Below are 24,942 nucleotides of genomic sequence, written 5' to 3' on the forward strand. Positions count from 1 at the left end.
GTTTAAGGTTGAGAGGAAATTTTAAAATATCAATTCATAATTATGTTATTGAAAGATTGGAAGATTAATACCTGAACACCAACTATAAAGTCTTAAAAAATGCAAACATTTTAAAAAGACTTAAAAAAATAAGTAATATTAGCCTGGTGGGGGCACAAGAAAAGCCTGGTGGCCCGCCAGACTTATAATACACGGGGGAAATTCTGATGTTGAAATTGCTGCATATAAACTCTCCAAACATGATTTTAATAGGAAATATTTAAAGTACAAATAACATTTTCAAGTACCTTCTTAAAACTGCAGCAACATGTTTAAAGTTTTTGTTTGTAGACATTGCAGAGAAATTAAACACATATTTTAAACTTTTTGAGCAGCATCCTCAATCTTTCTGCAAGTTTAATATTTAACGAACTGTTGTGGGGTTTTTTTAAGTATAAAAAGAATAGTTTTTGTTTTTCTGGCAGATTCGACAGCAGTACTACTTGTGACCTTTACAGTGACCTCTGTGGGAAATTTACCGTGAATTGCGTGATTATGAATATTATCAAATATCAGCGGTTTTAAGGGTGAATGTGGGAGCGTGAATGTTTTTTTGTTGTGGATTGAAATTCCAAGGTCAAAATTTTAGCTGATAAATTATTTTTCACCAAAAATCCTCCCATCTGTGAAGCTGTGAGTTCACTTTTAGGGTGTGTTGTTTGAGTCAGTTTGACCACATTGAATCCTCCTTAAAGAAAAATATTCCACCTGGAGAATTAAGGATAGCATGGTATTTGAGTTTCCCATTATTTTTTTTTAATGTTTCTTTATATTTTATGTTTATGTTTTATAATTGTTTTTAACCATTAAAGTGTAAAGCATCATATGAAGTACCATAAATGGCCACACGGGGGCAGTGGTTGTATACTGCACATCATCCATTTCTTCTTCCTCTTTGTAAAGCTGTTATTTTCCAATTTTTACTGTTGTGTGAAACAAGATTTCAAATCTGTTCACATATGTTCTTAAGCTGTACAAAACAATCTTCCTTTACACGTAGTAATAAAGTGTCCAAAATCTTCCAAAACAAAAGAGGGACAATTCAGGATGTTAATGTAAAATGTTTGAAAGGTTATAAATTCATATTTTATCTCTGGTACATAACATAATCCAGATTTGTTGGTTCTGGTGGATAAAGCTAATGGTTTATAAAGTTTATGCTAATTATATTTTTTGACCCCTAAACAATCTGCATGTTTGCATAATTTAAACAATAACCTGCAATAGAGCAGTAAAGTTGTATGAGATGTAGAAATATTACTACTCTAGCACTAAATGCTTTATATTAGAAATATTTGAATACTGTGAAGGTCTGCTTTTGGTCTCGGCATTTGGTCAAGCTAATCTGTGTTTGTACTAAATTCATTTACAGCTGATAGACTCCGTTTTAAAGCTACTAACCTTTTGGTCCAAGTACTCGGTGACATTAGTGGTTTGCTCCTTATAAAAGTGTCATGGGCAATTATTTCATTTCATTTCATTATGAATCTCTATAAAATTAACACAAAATTTGCTCCACAACAACAAAAAGAGGGATCTTGAGTGTGTGCATTTTTCGTTTACCCTTAAGATGTTTTTGTCCATTTCTGACAATTTCCTGTATTGCTGAATTCTTTGCTAATCATGTATAACTTGAATCCTTTGGAATTTGTACAAATATTTAAGTCTGTAATGATTCCTCAACTGATTTGAGAACCTGATTATTGAAATTCCTTGAGGCAAATTATCTGCCTCGAAGCTTCATTAAAATATATTTTACTATTTAGTGATTATTTGTGTTGCACAACACTCTGACTTCCCACCTACGAGTTGTTGGCGAAAGCTAAGTGCTAGCAGCATAGCTTCCGGTTTTCAAGTTCAGATTTCATTGAGTTATGATAATGTCCAGGTTTTTATAGTTTTTTGGGAGGACAAATAAGCATTCCTAAATTGACTGGTGCGATTCCTGGAGTGTGGCCGCCCTTCGCCTCCTGGAGCTGCTGCCTGGTTCATAGCGAACCCGGCGGCGAAGTGCGCAGCGGGTGTATTTATACAGGTGGAGCGAATAACACCTGTATAAATACAGGCTGCTGTAGCTGAGACCCAGTGTAGCTTTTACAGACGAACCAGAAAATAAATTTCCTACCATCCCAGCTGTAACAAATGGGTTCAGCGGTATTTTTTTTTTTTCTGTGTTACAAAGGAGCCAAATCCCATTGCTAACATGGACACAAAAGCTATAAATGGCTGGAGAGTTCACATATTAAAGTGAGAGTTCATCTATTAAAGTGGTTGAAGATAAATACATAAACTAAAATATAGACATTTTTAAAAGTGTATTTGTGAACCTGCTGCTTTATTATTAAATTGAATAAAATTTCTGATTTTTGTACATATTTTGTCCATGTTAAAAAGTGAGCCATTATTGTCAGGTTAATTTTCTAAACTACAGCGAAGTAAATGTTAGGGATGCACAAATATGAAAATTTGGGCCAATGTTGATATCCGATAATACTACTGCTGTTATGGCAGTATAAATAAAGTTTTTTTTTAGTTGATTAATTGTCAGAATAATCGTTTACAACAGCCCTAGTCGTATGCGTGTTATGAATATGCTGGACTATAAATTGTACCAGTAATGTAATTAGTAAAATACTGTTTTAGTGAATAGGGGGCCAAAATAGCTTCCAGCCCAGGGCTCCACACGTTTGTAAATCCGGCCCTGCTAACAGAGCTTCGTTTTACAAATCCTAAACTATGGCGGCATGGAAGCACCACCGAGTCCTGACCCGTCCTCTCGGGATGACAAAGTGATAGCTGTCCTTGCAGCAGTTTTGTCCCGGTCCAGTTTCTGACCGGTGAAGGTAGTTCCTCCTCCTCTTCCTCCTCGTCCTCTTCCTCCTCCTCTGCAGGAGTTTTCACGCAGAGCCGCCGTCCGCGGGCAGGTGGGGACGTCCCCGCATGAATTATTCAAAACAGCCTCCGCCTCCACCAATCCGCAGCCAGCTCCCCGCTCTGTCTCGGGATAAATTATGCGGGATCGTGGAGATCCGCAGTCCTTTTGTGTGCCGCTGAGATGAGCTGACCTTGGACTGCAACCGTACCGCTGCGGGGCTCAGGCTGTGCGGGACTTCCAGCTTCTCTACCGGGCCGCTAGGAGTGGATGCGCCGGTCCGAGGCGGCGAGGCGGTGGCTGGACTCGGGGTTGTTTTAGTTTGTAAACAGAAAGGATGAATGCGTCGTGCTACACCGTGGCGATGGATTTAGGCGTTTGCCAGCTGAGAAATTTCTCCATCTCGTTTCTGTCGTCGCTGCTGAGCGCAGACAGCTCTCAGCTGAAGCTCGACAGCAGGTAAAAACCCCGCCAGCACAGGGCTTTATTGTGAAACAGGACGGCGGGGTTTAGAGAAATTTCCAGATGCTTCCTGGTCCCGACCCACATTCTTACAGCGGAGGAGAAAAGCAGCGCGTCTCCCGTCTTTTCATTCCTCACTGCAGCGCGGCGCGGCTGGAAATGTATTTATTTCTCTTTTTTCTCTTTTTTCTTGCAGCTCGTCCGGAGCCAGCGTGGTGGCCATCGACAACAAGATTGAACAAGCAATGGTGAGTTTTCCTTCTTAATCTCACGTCTGTTCTACTACGTAAAATTAAATTCAATCTTCTGTTACAAACGATAACTAAATCCAGTTGTAATTTCAACAACAACGAAAAAGAAAAGATTTATTCTTATTCCTTCTCAGTGTTTTAATGTAGCGTCATCTCATTATTGTTTTTAATTAATTAAATTTAAGATAATCATTTTAAAATGCTCTGTAAAGCGAAATTGCGGTTTGCTTTCTGTTTCACCATCTCCGTTGTCAGGGCTGTTGCTAGGCAAACTGGAAGACTCTCACGCCTTGGTATAAATATCTCGCTTTCTGATTGGCTGAAGGCGCCGACATGTGGGCGGGGTTAGAGTTGGCAGCCAAGGGATATTCTTCCTCATCTGCGCCCGTTTTTCTCAGATTTTTTTTTTATGGATTATGTCAAATAAAGAACAAAGGACCAGACATTCACATCTTTTTCAACTTATTAGTGAAATTTTAAAAATCATTTTAAAATGTATTTTTTAGATTGACAAAGCTAAACATAATTTTTTAAGAAAGATAATAAAACTATATGAAGTTAAGTGAATATAAATGTACAAAATGTGAATATGTATATTTTACTAGACAAAAATGAATGTTTAAAGGCTTATTTTTTTTATATTAATCGTATTCACAACATTTACATCCAGTCCAGTTCATTCCAGTTTTTGCTTCTCTTGTTTGATATACATTTTGTTCTGCTTTGGCACATTAACCATTTTAGAATCAGGTCAAGAACAAAAGCTGACGCTACCAAATTATCCTCCATTAAACGCATATTAAATATGAGGTTTTAGAAATTAAGAACTGCGTTTTAAAGCATACCTGTTTAATTTACAATAATTGATTAGTTTAATGAATTTAGTTTAAAATAAAAATTTTTTTCCAGTGGCATCACATTGTTCACTTATTTGCTGTTTCTGCTGCCACATCATCACCTTATATAAACATTTCTAAAGCAGGCGGATGCATGCCAGTGATGTTATGCAGGACAAAAACACACCTTGTGTTGTGTTTTTCACCTTAATTCACTGAAACGTGTTTGTCCAGAGCCGGCAGGATATCCGCTGTTTCAGAAACTCATTCACTGCAGAAATGACACTATTGAAGAAAAGTTCAGTTTTAGAAAACTAATATGATGATGATGAAACCTTCACAACTTCCTGTAGAACAAAAACCCGTTTCTGTGGCATTAAATGATGTGTTGATATTGAAACAATATTTTGTATATCGACCACTTGAAGCCACAGTAATAGATTCTTATGTACCAGGGCCCATTTAGTGTTTTTAATTATGTTTGGTCATTTTTACTCTAAGAAACTGTGCAGTTCACTAAATTACCAATTAATTTAGGGTTTTAACCAGTGATTAACAGCCTTTACAATCCACAGAGACTCTTACTAAACCTTCCTGATCTTTTTGAGAGGAAAAATATATTTTTCTGTTTCCACTTGAGTGAAATGAGAATTGAGTTAATTACATTCTCATGTAAATTACACCCATAGATTTATCAATTGTTTTTGTTCCTACATAAAGAGGCACAAAAAGTGTTTAGAAATAAACACAAAAGCTGCAGCTTAATGACATTAAAGACTACAAAAGGAATAGATAATATCTCTGCAGACCACACACATCCTGGACACAAACTGTTCACCTTGGTGCAGTTTGCATTTTGTACTAATTCGTCTTCTTTTACACCGTTTGTATAAACACTGTGCATAGACATGTTTACAAAATTAAACACTTTTATTGTTTTGCTTTTTATTTGAGCTGCAACTAACAATTTTATGTTGATTAATCAATTCATCAGATAAAAGGAATTTACACATTCTGCAGATTCTTTACATTTAACTACTGAAGTCTTTTTTTAATACAATATTAGACATGCAGTAAACTATGCAAGTGTATAACCAATTTCATTTTTAAATATGAACATAAACATTTTATTGCCTAAAATGCAACAACGCAGCATTCTTTTACTGAAAACTTGATCATTTGTAGCAAAGATTGAATCTGCAGCTAAAATGACTTCCAACAATTGGATCAAAACATGATTAATAGGATATTTTATAATATTTGAACAAGATGAAACTAAAACTAGGCTGCTTGAAGAGTTTCTGGAAGAACATATCGACAGGTTTTTTATTTTTAATATTCTTTGAACAGTTAATTACTGATCTGATTGTTAGTTCAGTAAGTGACCTACTTCTGAGTCTGTCTTCTCCAGTTTATGATCGATTACTAAATTAGTTGATGATTATTTCATCACTATTAATCTGATTAATACAGATTCCAGTCCTAATCTTCATTTCAAACTAATTTTTATAAGTTTCTGATGCATGTTTAGATCAACATCATGAATATTCTCAAAGGGCTGGTTATTGCTGAAGGCACTAATAAATTACCCATCAACAAACTCTTGAAATATTAATAGTAACATTAAATATTCAACATCCTTTCATAATAATGTAGTTTTGCTATATACACCTCATGTGTAATTTGAGTGACTAAAATAAATATTTTAAGGTTCTTTAGAGTAGAGGGCCACATAAAAACTCCTGGTGGACCGGATTTGGCCCACAGGCCTTCAGTTTAGAACATAATATACTTTATTGATCCCCAGGGGAATTTGCTTATTTGCTGACAAGCAACCAAAGTGTTAAATATAGTAATATTAGTGAATATAAGAAACATAAAACGTTTGACACGTAATTTGGAGCAACAAAATGTTCCACTGGTTTCATCCAGTTGTTGGAATTTATTAATTCAGACAGAAAAGTTGCTGAGGCCTCATTTTACTCAAGATATTTATTCATTTGGGAAAAACACCAGGAAACTTTCTAATCCTGAAAAACGTTGACAGGAAACATGAATAAATGGCCAGGTAATTATGTATAATTGGAAGACATTATTTCAAATACCTAAAATCGATTATCCAGCCTTAAAACAGGCAAACATAAAAAAATACAATAAAAATAAATCAGTTGTTTCATCCAAATTAAAGTGTCCACATATTTTTGACCGTTTATCCGTGTCACTTTTATTTGCTGAAGTCGTTAGCGTGCAGATCGGTAATTCGATTAAAATTTAATTAACTCGTTTAATTAAAGAGATATTGTACACAGCAATGGCTATTGGCAGTAAAGATCTCTCGTAGCAGTCTGTATTGCAGTAAATTTTAAGACGCCTCTGACTGAAGACACCAGTTTTTTTGGGTTGTCCATAATTTTCTTGATTTTTATGAAGAATCCAGCCATCTCATTGTGTTTCCAACCGTTTCACCGAGGAAACTCGCTAACCCATCTTTGGGTTAAAGAGTACACTGTACACTGACCGCTAATTAGCACTGATTTATCGGCGCCAATTTCCTTTAACTTTTGGAGATCAGTGATCAGCTGATACTTGCATGTGAAGATGATCTTGTCCTCTGATCTCATCTGCCTCAGCAAACGTCTAAAATCGACCACTGACCATGTTTACCTCCTGTTAGAGAGGTTTGATTGTTAGCCCCACCCACCAGGTCTGTTTCCAACTCAGCCACTTTCTAGCAACAATTCAGATAAAACAGATCGGAATGGTCAGGTTTTTTAAGGATCGATAATGGGTGAGAAACTTGTGATCGGTGTCACTGACTGGGTGTGTGTCTGCAGGACCTGGTGAAGAGCCACCTGATGTACGCCGTGCGCGAGGAGGTGGAGGTCCTGAAGGAGCAGATCAAGGAGCTGATCGAGCGAAACTCGCAGCTGGAGCAGGAGAACACGCTGCTGAAGACACTGGCCAGCCCGGAGCAGATGGCCCAGTTCCAGGCCCAGGTCCAGACCGGCTCACCGCCCGCCCCGCAGACCGCCGCGCCCTCTGGACCGCCCAGCGCTGCCGGCCTGGCCCAGCCCGCCTCGCACAGCGCCGGCCCCTCGGCGTAGCCCGACGACACAAACTGAGCGACCTCACACGTTTTAGCGGCCGCTGCGCCGCAGTTTGCCTTCCTCAGCTGGAGGTCGACGCTGTCAAGACGAGAATTTGCACATATTTATCTCTGAAGGATGCAGCCAGCGGGACGAGCGAGCGAGAGAGCGAGCGCAGTGGACAATCTTCCTATGCTGTGTGTGTGAGGCGGCCAGGAATCATCACACATTTGCCAAATAACCCTGGGTCATCAACAAGAATGTGCTACCATGAAGAAACAGCCAGTGACGACGTTACGCTTTCATTAAAATGAGATCACTGTGCCTGTGTCCGGCTTTGGCGCTGACAGCAGCAGCAGCAGGCGGTTCTGGTGGTTCTGGTTGTCGTTGTTTTGCTGAATGATGTAAATAAAAAGCGGTTCTTTACCGAGGCGAGATCCTGAGAGAGATGAAGAAGAAGTTCTTCTCGGTGACAGAAAAAGATTGTGAGCCATTATTATTAATATTATTGTTATTATCACGTCAGAGTCCCCATCTGGAATGGGGGAGGAGGGTATTTTCAACACTCGGCAGCATTGATGATGTTACTCAAACTGTGGGTTGAACAAAAACCTGGTTTCTTACGATGAAGATGATGATGATGATAAATCTATTTTCAGTATTTCCCTTTCAGGCTCGTCATTTTGCCCTCAAAGCTCACTGTTGCCGGCATGTTGCTTCTTCAGCCTCCATCGACACTTTGGGCTAAGCTGCATTTTTCTTTTCTTTTTTTTTGGTAAAAGTTCAACGGGCAGATGTACATTTCTGTATAGTGTAAGTAGGATGTAAAAAAGGAGGAAGGGGAAGGAAGAACAGATGCTATCTAGGTCACGCAGATTGGTGCGGAGGAGTCTGTGTCAGCCATCTTTAATGCTGTAATTTCTGGACTTTGGAAGGAGGGTTAGGTTATTTAACTGGCAACAACCAACAATGTTGTCCAACTCTTTTACTGCAACGTTAACTCTGACTGTACACCATTTCTCATTGCTCTTTCTGTTAAGTATTGCACCTTTTGGGGTTTAGTTTTTCTTTTCTTGACAGTGAAACCCTTTTGGATCTGAAAAAGCAAACTTAGGAAGAAAACAAAACAAAGGAACAGGCTCTGAAGATGTTATTGTTTTTCATTCTGTGTATCAGTTGTATGCTCATGTGCTGTGCATGTTTCTTCAAAGACCGGATGAGATAACAAAATACCTACAATTGCACTTGACAGCTGCACTTCACAACTTTCAATAAACCTGCTAAAGAGTAAAAACCTGGTTGCTGTCTTTCTCAGTCAACAAGACGAGTTTCATTTCATTTGTTTTCTGCTGAAAAACCTTAAAAATATCTTTTGACCTACTTGTTGAGATGTTTATTATTCTGCAGCTCGTGCATGAAACTGGTTAACCAAACTGAATTTGAAAAAAATTTTAATTCATATCTTAACTAAGGTAACTAAGGTCTACACCAAGTTGAGCAGAAAGTGCTGAGCTTTCCACATGTTGGTAGAAACATATTTTTGTTGCTACAAATCATTAGTTTCTCCACTTTTCCATACACTTTTCACCACTTTACTTCCTCTTTGTGCCATTTCAACCATTCAACTTTTACCATATTCAGGACATGACTGCTACCTCTTTTGGTATTGACATATTCAATGGTTTATAAAATATTCAGCTTTATGTCTACATCATCTTGAAATAAATGGGACATCCAATAATTTCTGAAAAATTCAGTTAAAAAGCTTTTTCACAGTTCTCTACTTTTCAGCTTCAAACGCCATTCAAACTGTCAAACGTAATCATATCCTTCAACTACTTCTGTTTCCATCCATCGTACATGTTTACCCCTAGTGGGGTCATGATGGCTGCTGGTTCCTTTCCCCAATGGGCAAGAGGCAGGGTCACCCTGGAGAGGTCGCAGGGCAACCAGGACAAAAACAATCATTCACCCACACCTAAGGAGAATTTAGAGACCAGTCAGCCTGACAGCTTTTGGACTGTGGGAGGAAGTTGGAGAGAGCATGCAGAAAGACTCCAGGCTGGGATGTGAACCCAGGACCTTCTTGGTGCAAGGCAACAGTGCTAACAACTGCACCACCATGCAGCATGCAGAAGTATGGTTACAAGTAGGGCTCCAATGCCAAATCTCCTTCCAACCTTCCTATCAACCTTCCTCAGAACTCTGCTACCAACTCTCCTTCCCACTTTTCTACCAACTCTCCTACTATCCTTCCTTCCAACCTTCCTACCAACCCTCCTTCCCAGCTGCTATTCCTACCCCAGCAGACCTTTAGTTCTCCTTCCTTACCTGTTTCCTGCCTTCAAACCACTGGAGAAATCAACCACAATATGCTGGTGCACCAATCACCATCACCTGGTTTGCTCACTTACATCCACAGTAACTAGTTACTACCCAACTCTGATTTTTCTTTTACATTAATTCTGTGTGAAAAAAGCTTTGTACTAGTACTACTAGTAATAATAACAGCATTATTACATTTTATTTATAATGCCATTCATATATTGATATCTCCAAGTGCAACAAAAGGTCTAAAACCAAATAATGAAAAAATAAATATATATATAAAAAACATTAAGAAAGTTAACCAAAAATGTTGGTAAAAACAAACACCTTAAGATTTCTAGTAAATAAAATATGCAATTTTCTTCAGTACATTTCTGTCGAGATACAAGTTTAAAATTTCATTTGCATTACTCTTTAAAAAAACACCTTAAAACTGAGTTGGTGAAACCTGCAGAAACTTTGAGATCTTTAGTTTTAACCAAATTTCCACCAACAGTGACCCAGTTTTCAGAACAAACGGTGACGGCTCCAATTGCTTCACATTTATTTGAAAAACAAAAAAACTAAAAAAAACAAACAAACAGACAAAAATCTACATTCTTCATTCGTACAGTACAGAAGAAACTAACACAGTTATGGCACATAGTCAGCAGGATTCACCGCCAGCTCTCTCACACACACACACACATACACTCACACACACACAGGAGCCAAGCGACGAATGAAAGTCGTTCTGCAGTCAGCGTGGTTTTAGACTGTCCATAGAAAAGCTGTCAGCACCACAGACTGCAACACTGGAAACGCTGATCGGGGGTCAGAGGTCGCTCTGTGGGGGATGAGGGCGTGAGTGTGCAGGCGGTGGCTAGCCGGGCTCAGTGAGGGCATGAGGAGAGGGTCAGGGGTCGCGGCCCGCCCCCTGTGTCACATCCCCATACGGATACTCTGGATGATCTGGAATATGGCTGACAGCCCAGAGACGCACAAGTCAGGACGTTTCCACGACCGACATTAGAAACTCAACGTTTGTAGAGTAACACCAAAAGAAAATGTGTCATTCTTACACTCCCACACACTAAACAAACACTACACACATCCTAAAACATTGGCTAAAGAGCTGCAGATCTGTTTTGTTCAGGCATTTCCAGAACCTTTGAAATTTTCCACCTTCTCAACGTTGGCTATTGAAATTTTAAAGATCTATTATGCAAAATTCACATTTTGCACATTTTTATGCTTCCATTTAGGTCTATATTGTTTCTAAAAACGCCCAAACATTTGTGGCAGTACGTTAAGGTTTTTTGGTGTCTAGAAAATGAGCCGTTACAAAAACCTCCTGATTGTTGAGTCACAATGTTAGTAAAATCTGGAGCCTCTCAGCATTAAACTGAGTGGGAGCCACCTGAACTAAATACAGACAGAGCTACAAGATAATGGCTTTAAGTTAACAAATATTCATGTGATAGAATGGCCTAGTCAAAGTCCAGACCTGCAGCAAGAATAAAACATTGGTGCTCTTTATACATTGATTAATTCAGCTACTCTTACGATGAAGAATGGGTAAAAATGTCTTAAAATTTGCTGTTTCAACTTGTTAGTGTTGAATAGAGATGCATGCCACACTTTTCAGATTTTGTTATATTTATAAAAAGAAATTTAAATCAACACATTATTTTTTCCCTCCTGCTGGGTTTACCTGATCCACAAACAACGAATACAAAGAGGGCGAGAAGCCAGGGGCCGACGGGGTACTTCTCCTCTTGGGGTCGCTAGGGGAAACACACACACACACACGCACACGCACGGACGCACACACACACACACACACACACGGTGTAGATTAGCACAACTGACACAAAACGAATGAAGCTGCAAAGTAAAAGTGAATCAGTTTGATACAAAAGATGATGATGGAGGTTAAATATTTTTGTTTTCATTTTGTTTAAGCTCTTTTGCAGCTTTAAACTAAACCACTGTTTCTGTGGTGGGAATATTTTCTGCAATTATTTAAAGTCAATTTAACAGTATTTTGGTTTCATGGTGTCACCGCTAACATGTACAGCCACATATATGACATCATCAAACTGATTCCTCTGCAAAGGAAAAGCATTTCTTTATAGTTTATTATTTAGTCCCTGTTACTCTGATTTTTATCTGTAGACTCCACAGTTTATGTTCAAACTTTTTGCCACATGTTTTACTAAAACACAAAAGTTTTATTGAAAATTTGGTTCCTGTTCAAGAAATAAAAATAACCTTGGAAACTAAATCGGCATTTTTTTCCTCTGCTTAAAAAATAAAAACTAGATTTGGATTTTGAAATGTAGATTGGTATTTAAATACGATATAATATTTTAACCATTTCAAAGTAAAATAGGCTGACAAACACTAAATGTTCAGTAAACAAATTAACAAGTTTGATATCTTACATTCCCCGTACAGCACCGTACGGCACCAGAAAGAGATTAAAGTATTGTTTGAGAACCAGCTATAAATTATTTTTTTCTATTAGTATTTAGTTTGTATTATTCATTATTCAGCATTTTTATCGTGCTAACTTGGTGCTCTTGGGGGCCCCCTGGTGGTGTGGAGCCTTAAGCAGCCGCTTAACTCATATGTACCTTGGGCCGGCTCGGTCGTTGATGACTCTTTGATGCATAGAATGCTGTAAAAAAGTTTGTCTTTTGTTTTTACTTTTTTGACACACTTACAGGTTTCAAATCATTAAATTAATTTGATGATTTAAATATAACAACAGTATAAAGTAGTTTTTTTTGCGTTGCTAATCCGCTCTTGTTTTCAGAAACAGTGACGCTCTGCGGCTGCATCACGCTAACCCATCGTCTTGTTAGGGACTGAAAAGTGCCGACTCGGTGCAGAGTTTGCGTTTCCTTCCCACTGTGGGCTCAGAGTGCGTCGAAGGACCGGCGTCACCGTGAGGTCATGAGCTTGTTCCGTGTTTGTGGGGGAAGCTTTTAGTCAGTCAGGGATGATGTAAACAAAGCTGGAGGAAGAGAGGGAGTAGGTGGAAAACAAAAACATCTTCAGATGCCGGTTTACATGCAACTGAAAGAAACTCCAAGATGATCCATGAAATTTGTCCTTTTCCTGAGCAAATTATTTGAATAAAGTCAACTCTCGTTTCTTTATATTTTGTTTTAAAAGAGCAAGCATGAAAGGAGCAGAAGAGAAGATGAAGAGTCTGACAGATGGAACAACATGAGATCTGGACAGACGAAGACGAGGAGGATATCAAATGAGTTATTCGTCACATTTTTAACACAACAGAAGAGAAGCAGAAACTCCAAGAGTTTGTAATTTAAATAAAAAAATCTGTATTTAACCACTAAGGATAAATTTATTCATAGTAGCAACAGTTAAAAAAGGTGAGAGAGACACAGAAAAAAAAATAGTAAACAAAGGAGGGAAGAGAAAAAGATGCACAGGTAGAAGGAGGGGAGGAAGGAGGAAGGAAACAAAAAAGACATAAAAAGATAAGAAAATGATGAATGAACTAAGGAAAGAAGGAAAGAAAACACAATGTGGGACACAAGGAAAAAAAGAAAGGAAGAAAAGAAAGAAGGAAGGCACAATGAAGGACATAAGGAAAGAAGGAAAAAGGACACAAAGAGGAAGGAAGGAAGGAAGGAAGGAAGGAAGGAAGGAAGGAAGGAAGGAAGGAAGGAAGGAAGGAAGACACAATGAAGGACACAAGGAAAGAAGGAACAATGGGCAAAGAAGAAAAGTAGGAAGGGAGGAAAAAAGAAAGAAATAAAGGAAGCACAGTAAAGCATACAAGCAAGTAAGGTTGTTTTTTGTTTTGTTTAGAAAAGGCTATTGCTGCTAATCAAACATTTTGTTAAAAAAAGTGTTTGATTTTAAAGGAAATTTAGGAACAGTATTGTAAGTCCAAAATTCTGATTGTTGAATCTTTACATACAATAAAATAAATTTCATATAAAATGACTTTAAATTGACACCATAGATTTCTGAGATGGGCTAAGCCCCCCAATACCTATGAGCCTAGAAGTGCCCCTGCTTTATAACAGCATATACCTGTAGCAAGCAGCATCATTGTTATAACACATTCTAAATCCATTAATAAAATAAACAAAACTCCTCATCTGCTGTAATTAACATGATTATCACCATCCTACCGGGCTGAACGTCACCTATCTGGGCTAATATGTCATGCTGGCATCTGGCTGTCACTCTAACGGCTCACCAGCGTCTTGGCTACGTTTCCTCTCTGCGTGATGTTCTTGCTGTGTTTCTCGTTGGCCATCCGGATCCTCTGTTTGGCCACCATCTTCCAGGGAAACAACACAATCAGGGGCTTACACTCTGCTTAGCCTGTTATTTTCCTCTGATGCTGCAGGCTGACCACAGCACCGCCGCGTCAAGCTAGCGCAGCTCAGTTGCTAGGAGACCAGAAACTCGCGGGTCAACCTTCAAAATAAGAGCACAGAATGTATGTTTGTTGTTTTGTTTTGTTTTTTGTTTTAATGAGAGCGCGTCAAGAACACGAATAAATTACTTTTCAACCGTTAAACGTTGTTAAAAATGACCTTGTATTATCATGTTATGAGGCATGCAGAGTGCTGAAAATAGGTTCAGGTAATAATCTATTAAAACTTGTTATGAGGAAGGGCATTTAAAGGAACAGTTCCGCTTTTTGTCGAGCAGCTTTTCAACGGTTAGCTTTGCACCTGGCGGGCATGAGCGCGTCGCCGCGAGCGCGCGCAATCAACAGAAATTTTACTTGTTTTAACGTGTAGTTTAATCATGAATCCATTTATTTGGCCTAACATTTACATATAAAGTTATATTTATATTTAATGTATTTAATGTTAACGCAGGAAAGCAAATTAAAATTGTTTGTGCATACTAACTTGACCAAATTTGATATTAAAATCTTGAATGTTTTATAAAAGTTAGGATGAAATACTTTTAAAAAATTAGTAGAAAATAAGTCTATTATTAACTTCTTCAGATTTTCTCTGACAATATACAGAAGAATCATGCTGCTGAAAACCAGCAGCATGAGTTTCTGTTTGAAGAAACTTGGATATTTCAAATTACTATAACATTCAATTTCTGTTTTTAAGGTTATATTTTTAATTAATTCAAAATATTCTTGAATTTAGTTTAACTAAACCAAACAAATCTTGAAAATGTAACAATATTCTGTCATATACTTTATTAAAAACGTAATTTTAGCAATTTTACTTCAGAATGTGTTAATTTATTTATTTACTCAACATTTTACCAAGAAATGGTTTGAATTCACAAGTACTTATGTTTTTAAAGTTGATATTAAATGTCCATATGCACAAAAACTGTGATTTTATGTACATTTCTATTTATTTGTATTTATTTTGGAGCATAATTTGGAATCTGCTATGTTTATAAGGTTGTGTTTTAAATATATATTCCCATGACTGAAGCAATTCTTTATAAAGTGTGATATTCTTCTAAACTGGAAAATATGTCTGACATGAAGAAGGAAAATAATTAAATAACATTAAAATGTAGAAAAATCTGGCTCATGTTTTCCAACAGACAACATTACATCTTCCACATTTTTAAAATAATTTCAGTTTTTATTGAAAAAAGAGGAAAAGAGAGCTGGGAGTGAAGATGGGAAAAATAATTTTATGTCCTACCTTCACAAATGTAAATATGTGGATTTCATGCTGTATTTTATTTATTTTTTGATAAAATGTCTCAGATTGAAGGCTTCAGTGAAAAACTGGTAAGCATGGTGAAGGATCTGTCATGCTGTGGGGCGGTTTCTCTTCCAAAGGTCCAGGAACATCATGAACTGTTTTACAAGAAGATTTAAATTAAAATCAAATAAAAAAAAATAAAAATGAATCATCAATGGGTCCTTCTGCAGGATATTGATCCAAAACGTTAAAAGCAGCAGCCTGACCATGCAGGGGGAACATCAAGGACTATTTTTTACCAAATATAAAGAGTAAACATGTTTTTGTTTTTATTCTCTGCCTCTGAGATGAGCTTGCTGGATGCTGAGAGTGAAAGCTGGGGAGAGATGGAGCAGTGGTTGCTTAGCAACTGAATCAAAGACTTTGTTTAGAGAAAAAATATTTAACAAAATAAAAAAAAACTCCAACAGGGAAGAAAAAAGGAAAACAGACAGACTTGTCTAAACAGCTGATTCAGAATCAAATGATGAATATGACAGATTAAAAAAAATCTAATCAGTTTGTTGACTTTATGAAAACAATTCAAACGGAATAACAACCCTTTTTATAGTTGTTTTATTAGATCAAATCCTGCTAACTGACCAATTACTCACTTAGCTTTAATTGGTAAACCTGGAGGCCGTTGCTCTGTCCGATCAGCATACCCTGTCAGAATAGCACACTTGCAGTGAGTACGCATGCGCATTAATAGGCGACAATTAGAGGAGCTGTCAGCTCAGCATACGCGACAAGATACAACAAAAATAAGTCAATAAATTGTTTTAGATTATAACTAGATGGATATACATACATTGTGGTGGTTTGGACTTTTGTGGACTTTTCTCTCGATGAAGGCGGACACTTTTTTCCTCTGCTCCCTCCCTGCCCATGCCTGCCCTGTTTGCTCTGTTTTTATCCTGTCTTTTTCTATATTTTTGGAGCCTTTCTTTGCACATCATCCTACAAATTATGAATCTGGTCAATCAATCTCTCAATGCAATTGATAAAATTTTCGACGAGAAGTCTGGGCACAGGAGAGCCCTCTTGTCCTGTGGGGACACATGCGGCGGGATTCACCCTGCATTTATTCATGATAACAGGATTTCTGCTGTTTGGAGCTTGTGGATTCCTGGATTATCGACAAATTTGTGACGGACTTGGCCGAACTAGTAAATGCTCGGACTGTTGGTGTGGACAGAGACAAGGATTCTAAAACTCACCAACAAATTGGAATCGATCTTGGAGAAGTTGCTGGTTTCGGTTCAGTTTAACGACCAAATTAATTTGGATGATTGGGAACTAAGATGTATCAGAGAGACTTTAGGAGTGATTAAAATTTATAATCTTCCCGACCTAAGACATTCTGCTTCTGAATTGGCTTTCTCCGTGTGGCCTTGGAAGGGCTGCATATTTCCAATCTCCTTGAAGATATCTGAACATAACGCTCTTTCCCACCTCACCCCCTCCTGTATCCATGGAGCTGTGGAGCTGAGCGCTCCCAAGGATGTCATTCCTCGATAAACAACACCTCTATTCGACTTTGTCAGGAGGCTCAGCAACCTGGTTTCATGGCCCTTTGACGTCACCACCTTAACTCATGTCTCTGTTTTGCCCTTTGTTTTGTCTGAATGTTGCGATTTGCCCTAATGTGTCCTTTCCTCTTTTTTGTGCTCTTTCCTTTGGTTTGTTATTTTGTTTGTATTTCCTTTCAATTCACGTAAAGCACTTTTAATTGCCTTGTTGCTGAAAATGTGCTATATAAATAAAATTACCTTACCTTAGCTTACCTTACCTTCAAATTGCATTTAAAGTAGAGTCTAGCTGGAAGGGCAGCGAACTGAAAAACACGTCCCTTATAAAACCCGGTCTCTCTATTCCTCGATTTGCTTAGATTTATTCTTTGTAGTGCTTCACATATCTTAACATTTTAGAATCAAACAAACAGATTTCTTTTTTTTCTATGGAACAGCCTTTTACTACAAAACGTGAAGAATAATGCAGAAATCAGGAGTAATATGGCTAAAAAAAATAAATCAATAAAATAAAAACTTCGGCTCCGTTTTTTTCTTCTTCGCCGCTCTGTGCTTAACCCTGTCACGGTTGCTAGGCAACATGAGTTGAGGTGGAGGCTAAACAGCTAGCTGAAGGCTAGACCTGTCCAAATTCCGGTCGTAGTTTATTCGAGGCCTGCGAAGGACCCGTCCTACATAGACCGGGTCCTAAGGATGCAGAACCTGAACGACTTTAATAAAAACATGGAGTAATCACAGGGTATACTTGACTGGTGGATATAACCGTCAGTTTGTGCTATGCGTATGTCTGACATCAATGTATACTAATCTGACAGAATACCGGACACTAGCATGTAGCGGGGTTTGGTTTTTACAGAGAAACACTTTGAAAATGGAATAAAAACTATTCACATGTGAGAGAGAAATCACCAGAGGCTGCGGCTCCTCATCAAACGTCTTGCATGACCTGGATTTGAAGCGTCTTGTTTCCCTAATCCCCAGAGATCCTCTTTGTCTGGAAAACTGGAGGAGAGCTGTAAAGATGATCAAAAAATCTGAAGCTACATGTTGGGGGAAAAACGAGAGCGGAGAGTAAATTTGTTCTTTTTCACATTTGGTCATGTCATCACTGCAGACTTAAATGTATTTTATTTGGATTTTATGGGAGAGACCAACATAGATGAAACCAATAACTATTAACTAACTATTAACTATTTGACGTACATGTAGAAAAGTGAGCTCCTGATAGTTGTGGAGGAAACCCCGTCTAAAAACGGTTATAACTGCATATTTTAATTATTCAAACGCAAAAAAAAACAGAAAAGAATGTTTTTAAATGTAGGTATAATAACAAATGCAGGTTTTAACAACTTTTTGAGTTTATTCGATATTTTCATTGAATTTTCACAAAGAATGACACTAATGAGACTAGTAATCTATTGCTGCAATTGTTTTTCCTTCTCAATAAGTTGGAAACTATGAGCTTTTTTAAATTCTTACATAATTTCCATCCCACAGAAAATAAAATCCAAATTGAAATTGATTTGGAAATTTCTTTTTTGCCTGATTTTGTTGTCATTTTGATATTTAAAATACCAAAGTTTCCACCAAACTTTATATTTTAGTCTGATTGTGTGATTTTTAAATATTAAGTTATTGATGTTTTGATCAGGTAATGAGTTCTTGAGTAATCCTTTTTACCAAATACTTTTCTACTCTTGAGTAATTTCTTGAATGCTGATTTTTGCTTTTAGTTTAGTAAAAATATTTTTGAAAAGTACAATTTTTGGATAGTTGTCACACCTCTGTAAAATCCTAATTTAAGCTAAGTTGAACTGAATGTGGATGTTTAATTTTATTTGTAGCTTAAATAAAACTATTGAGAGAAGGATTTACTCCAGAGTTAACTAAAAAAGCAAATCCTCTGTTTCTTGTCCACTGTAAACAGTCTGTAACCTGAGAAAATAATTGACCTAATTCATGATGTTTATACCCACTCTAAAAAGTGTTTTTGGGCTGTAGTTCATCTTATGGACTTATTTACATTAATTTCACTTAATTATTTTGCTTTTGCTATGACAACTTACTTTTTTGTGCTCATTTAACTCAAAACTTACAAATCTTTAACTTAAAGGAACTTTTCACTTTGACTTTACTTAAAACAATTGAGTTCAACGCCAGTTTTGCATCCTATGTCTGACCAACTCAGTTTATTATGATCATCCAACTCAATTTGCTAAGTTTTTATAACTTAATTCATAAGGGGGTTTAACATGACAAATTTAAGTCATTCTTACTCAAATCATTTATTTTGTTCTAATAAACATTTAAAATCTCTTTGACTTAATTCTACAGAAAGTCAACTCAAACTTTTAAGTAGTTCCAAACTAAATTTTAATAATCTTTTTACAGTGTCATCTAAATACACAAATCTTTTCCTTAAATGACCTTTTTACTTTGACTTTACTTGAAATAATTAAGTTCAATACCATGTTTGTGTCCCACGTCTGACACCATGACTCAAGCTTACAGGGACACATTCCCAGTAGGTGACTGTGGCTCTGTGGGTAGAGTAGTCGCCTTGTGATCAGAAGGTTGACAGTTCAATTCCAGCTTCCTCCTGCCACATGTTAATGTGTCCCCTGGGTACTTAATCCCAAGCTGCCTACCATCTGAGCATTAAATAAATGTGTGAATATGAGCTTTCAGTGGTCAAAAGTGCTATTTAAGTTTATTTACCATTTTTGAAGTAAACTAAATGATTTGAGTAAGACTGACTTAACAAATTGAGTTGGATGATTATAATATATTGAATTGGTTAAACTTAATAAATTAAGTTGGATAAACTTAGTTGAATTGCTTGTTACCTACAGAAGCAATTCAATTAAGTTGGTTCAACTATTTTCTTTTTAGAGTGCCCGATACCTGCTGCAGTAATTATGGCCTGAGCGCACCTTGTGCAGCTAAAACATGCACTTCAATGACTGCAGCAGCGGAGGGTAAACAGTAGTTAACCGAGGCAAAACACAGCTGAAACCTTAGAGACAAATTCAGGGGAGGAAGGAAGGAAATATTTGATGTCTGCGTTTATGAGTTTGACGTAAACAACATAAGCTCTGTGTGAAACCGCACAGAAACGTCTGAGTCCTTTCAAACAAGGCTTCTTCTTTTCCTCCAATGTGTCTACTCCCACCGGCCTTGAAGGCATCGCGAAGGACAGAGGTTCATGTGTGGCTCAACTCAGAGAGGAAAACGCCCAAAGCTGCACCTCATTTATAGAAATATTCAGCAGAGAACATCTTCCACAAATTACTCCTATATATGCAATAATTCTGTGCTACCATTACCATTACTACTAGATTAATGTTATTTTACTATCATTAGTTTATTCTTCTGTTGTTGTTGTTGTCATATAAAACAGATTATAAAGAATTTACAGGGTGTAAATTGACAAGGAGTTATTTACAATTTTCATATCATTATTATGAATTCAGATTTTCTTGTCTTATGAGATTCAGTTTATAATAATTTTTACTAGTATAAAATAGTACTTTTACTATGCTGTACTTTGTAGCTCTAGCCTGTGTGAGTAACATAATTAAACATATAAACATGGTTTTAACTACAGATTTCTGCTAATTATCGAATATATATATATATATATATATAGTAAGGGGTAAGATTAAATACGTGTTTACTTCTTTCTACTCCTTTTCAAACATAAAGGTAGTAAGCTAATTATTTTGTTCTTGGTTCTTGGTTATGTATGCATTTGTTTTCTCTTATTAGTTAATTTTCTTTTTTGTTTTTAAAAACTGAGTTTTTTAAATAAATAAATGAAATTATTCACCCATAACGCCAAAAATAACCCTGAACAACATCTAAAGCACTCACATCTGTTAAGGTCAAAGTTCATGATTCAGTAATAAAATCACAAAAAAAAAGTTTCATTTAATCTTTTCCCAAAACATCTTAATGATTCCTAAGAGTTTGGGGAAATATTCTGGAGCTACAATCCATCCAGAAAATATTCACACTTTTTCCACATTATTATATTAAAGTAATCTATGTCTGCACAGAAAAAATGTGTGTGTAAATGTCAGTAAATTAGCAGAGTTAGCCCTATAGATGCTCAAGAGAAACTTGACCCGTCTAGTTTAGCTGCAGGTACAGTTTCAGAGATTCTTGGAGGATCTTGTCGTGTTCCTGGTGTCGTCATCTGAAACCCGACAGACTCACAGCCCTGCTGTCTCATCAAAGCACAATCTGGAGCGCTTTAATCTGCGTTAACATTAAGTGAAGATATGATCATGAAGTGAAGATATAATCTGATCCCAGCTGACTCAACGCTTCCTCTCAGTCATCATTTCATCAACAGGTTTGAATGAAACGTCTTCATAAAATCAATATCAAAATATCGAGAGAATAATTTAGTAGTATCTTAAAGAATGCCGTTTGGAAGGTTACACTGCAATAAATGAATAAAATAATAAGAGTAACATTTTTCTTTATTAAGCTTGTCAGAAAAAAAGTGTTATTCATACATTTATAAATGTCATAGCAAAATATTTAGCTTAAAAGCTAAATACTGAGCTTGCAAATTACATATTTAGCTAAATTAATTATTTATCTAAATGTTCAAGAGTGTGTTCAGTCAGAGGCTTCTTCAAATTTGCTGTGATACAGACTGCTAGAGGAGATCTTTCCTGCCAACAGCCTAACTAATAATTACTAAATAATAATTTACTCAATAATTAATTTAGCAATTATTTAGTAATAATAAATAATTATTACTAAATCAGCAGAGTGTTAGCTCTGTAGATACTGAAACATCAGCATGTATTATTTTAATTATTTTAACTAGAATAATTAAAATAGTTTCAATTATTTATTTAAATTAACAAATAAAATTATTAATGTAATTACTAAATTAATAAATAAATTAGTAATTATTTATTTAATCTCAATATTTAGCTGCAAAATATTTAGCTTTCAATTAAATATTACCAAAGTAAATATTTATTTTCCAGGGTTTCCTCCTGTGTATTATAAGCCTGGTGGGCCACCAGGCTTATATTGCTTATTTAATTACATTTTGAAAAATGTTTGCATTTTTTTAAGACTTTATAGTTTGTGTTCAGATATTAATCTTCCAATCTTCCAATAACAGATAATTATGAAGTGATATTTTTAAATTTCCCGTCAATCTTAAACATTTTTTAACTCACATGACGGGCCCATGGATGAATGCCCTAGCACCCAACCATGAGCTTAAACTTTGATTTTCCAAACTATATAGTTAATTTTCAAAGTAAATTTATTTTCCAAATTAAATGTTTAACCAGGAGCTGAACAGTTAGCTTGTAAACTAAATACTTCGTTAGCAAGATAAAGCTATCCTTAAATTAGATATTCTGTAAAAACAGGAGCTGCAGGTAAATGACAGAAAAAGATTTTTCTATGTTGCAGTAAATAAGTTATGTGCATCCTGACAAAAAAAATGTTGAAAGAAAGGGTCCAATTAAACTTTTTTTACATGTTTTATGGAGGCAAAGATCACTATAAATGTATTCACACACATACAAAGAAAAAAGAAAATTTTCCACAGAGATACTTTCTCAAAGACACATGACGTAGAAAGAGGTTTATTTTTAACATTTGTTAGTTTTAGCATACGCAGCTGAGTGTTTATTTTGGAAAAAAGCTCTGGATAGAGTCCTGCTCCTGACGTCTGCCTCAAACACACGCACGCACGCACGCACGCACGCACGCACACACGCACACACACACACACACACACACACACACACACACTTGGAGCAGCAGAAATCCTGCAGCTTGTTTCTGCGGCCTCGCTCACTCATCACTTCAAACACAGTCACGTTTCACAGACTTGGCCAGCGAGTGTTTGCGGCGCAGTGAAAGCGTCTCTGTGCAGCCGGCCGCCGTTTGCAGGTGATGCCAACCAGAGCAGGAGAACTGGGTCAGCACTTTGCAGGCCAACGGTACAAACCTCACCCTGACTCCAACCTTCAGCTCAACACAAACATTTAACGACATTTCTGCAAAGTTGGGAAGCATCCAAAACGCCCCAAGTTTTAAAAAAATGCTATTTAAACAATTAAAGACAACTGGAAAGCAGCTGTTATGTAATTTTAAAATAAAATGTTGCTTAAAAAACAACATGAGGACGCAGTCTTCTTGTTTTTCTACAACCTGAGAGTGAACAGGGAGAATGAAGGACACAGAATGTCATTTTTGGTCTGGACACTGCAGTGTTGAGAGATAAAGTATACAGTTTCCTCTCTGCTTTGAGGTCAAATTCAGCTTCATGTTTAATATGAAATGTGCAGGAGGGCAGAAAACAAAAGAACCAGGAAGGGTGAGGATAACTGATGTAAAGTTTAACATGCTGAAGCCATAATCTGTTTCACTGGAGGTTGAGTTCACTTCAGGAACCCTTGCATTCAAACTTCTGATGCGGTTTGAATGCAAGCAGACTGTAGATCGCTCCAAAAGCAGAAAGCGAACTATAGCGCAGGGCATTCTGGGTAAATATAGAATCAAAACAAATGAGCATGTCTAAGGCTAATGGTTTGTGTTTTACTAAAGACAAAAGACAAATGGCATCAGACTCCTACAAAATCTGATGGCACTCCATTTTTGTTTACATTTCAGGAAGAAAGAAGTTATGCTCAGTGTCTTCAGAATAAAAGTACAAAGTACAGCGTAGTTGTACTTTTACTCACGTAAATGTAATAGAGTAAATGTAACTACTTACTACCAAACTTGGGAAATATATTAGAAAAAAGTGAAAGTTTTATAATCTACTAATCAGTTTGTTTTTAAAGAGCCGCTTCCCAAATGAGCGCGATGATGGTAATTCGAACTCCTGAAATGGGTCAGTGAAGGTCTCATGGTGTTACTATGGTAACCACCAACTGCCAAAAGCACCGTGACAAAACTGATATACCAATAATTGTCAGCAGAAAATAGCTTTTTGACTAAACAAAATGAATTTGAATAATAAATGAACCAATCTTGACAAACTTCACAACAATACATACATATATATATGAAGAAACAAGTGAAGAATTTGTGAAGAAGCTAATAATCTTTCAGGAAGTAATCAGTTTGTTCTTAAAGGGCCAGATGTTTGGTCAGAAAAGGCCTCAGGGTGTCACAGCAGCACCTCTGAGGTCATATTTATCCTGGTTATTAGTCTGGGTGTCAGTGTGTGGACAAAGGCTGAATCTGACATTCCTCACCAGGATGTGAAGGAGAGCCTCCGCCAGCAAGGCCATCCTCAGGAATGTGGATTCCCGCTCCTGTTAGCTCTTGTTTTCCAGTGGATGTCATGAGAAGCTGCTCCTCAGAAGATCGCCGCAGCAACATGGAGCATAAATTATTGAGTTCAGTCGTCCAGTCATCCCTGGAAGTTCTCAACGGGCAGATTTCACAGAAATGAAGTCATACTGCGGTAGCTTCCTCCTCGCCTTACATGTTCAGGGGCATCTCTAATAACAAAAACATTCAGAGTAAAGTAAAAAGTACAGCGTAGTTGTGATTGAGTAAATGTAACTACTTACATCTTTATTGTCTGCAATGACAAACTGGTGGCCTAGTCTGAGATCATCCATAGAAAATATTTAGCTTTTTATTTATCAATTTCAAAAGTATGAGAGGCCATACTAAGAAAAATTTTAATAAAAACATAAAATACAAAGAATAAAGTTTCAAAATTTTTAAATTGATCTCAGAAATTTTCTGGAATACACACATTTCTAAGTTTAAAAATTCAAAACGTTACTAGAGAAAACTAAGAAATTTTTAGATTAATCTGAGAAAAGAC

General features: G+C 36.8%; 2 protein-coding genes across 4 annotated transcripts in view; one reads left to right on the forward strand and one right to left on the reverse strand.

Moving 5' to 3' along the window:
* LOC103141499 (TSC22 domain family protein 1) overlaps positions 1-8,840 on the forward strand; it is a 31,335-nt gene extending 22,495 nt beyond the window's left edge. For 2 of the 3 annotated variants that reach the window (XM_007557170.2, XM_016673894.1), the window contains exons 2-3: positions 3,570-3,621; positions 7,295-8,840. In XM_007557170.2, the coding sequence (XP_007557232.1) occupies positions 3,570-3,621; positions 7,295-7,564 (322 nt within the window). In that variant the 3' untranslated portion in view covers positions 7,565-8,840. Of the gene's footprint in view, positions 1-2,493; positions 3,371-3,569; positions 3,622-7,294 lie in introns of those variants that run through there. The other variant, XM_016673893.1, reaches the window with a different exon arrangement.
* A 1,554-nt stretch (positions 8,841-10,394) lies between these two features.
* serp2 (stress-associated endoplasmic reticulum protein family member 2) lies at positions 10,395-24,607 on the reverse strand. Its single transcript, XM_007557171.2, has 4 exons — positions 24,359-24,607; positions 14,097-14,320; positions 11,568-11,640; positions 10,395-10,836 (listed from the first exon to the last, which is right to left on the reverse strand). Exons 2-4 carry the CDS (start codon positions 14,178-14,180, stop codon positions 10,796-10,798), a joined length of 198 nt encoding a protein of 65 aa, XP_007557233.1. The 5' UTR covers positions 14,181-14,320; positions 24,359-24,607; the 3' UTR covers positions 10,395-10,795.
* Positions 24,608-24,942: the final 335 nt, after the last annotated feature.

Source organism: Poecilia formosa, unplaced genomic scaffold (genome assembly GCF_000485575.1).
Source record: "Poecilia formosa unplaced genomic scaffold, Poecilia_formosa-5.1.2 Scaffold84, whole genome shotgun sequence".
In the NCBI taxonomy this organism is placed as follows: Eukaryota; Metazoa; Chordata; class Actinopteri; order Cyprinodontiformes; family Poeciliidae; genus Poecilia; species Poecilia formosa.

Bases quoted from the DNA above. Each gene is read 5' to 3' on its own strand.
- serp2 (XM_007557171.2), bottom strand. From the start codon at position 14,180: ATGGTGGCCAAACAGAGGATCCGGATGGCCAACGAGAAACACAGCAAG. The intron at 11,641-14,096 runs GTGAGCCGTTAG...TGTTTCCCCTAG, and splicing joins GAAACGTAGCCAAGACGCTG to CGACCCCAAGAGGAGAAGTA. The intron at 10,837-11,567 runs GTAAACCCAGCA...CTGGGCTGTCAG, and splicing joins ATTCGTTGTTTGTGGATCAG to CCATATTCCAGATCATCCAG.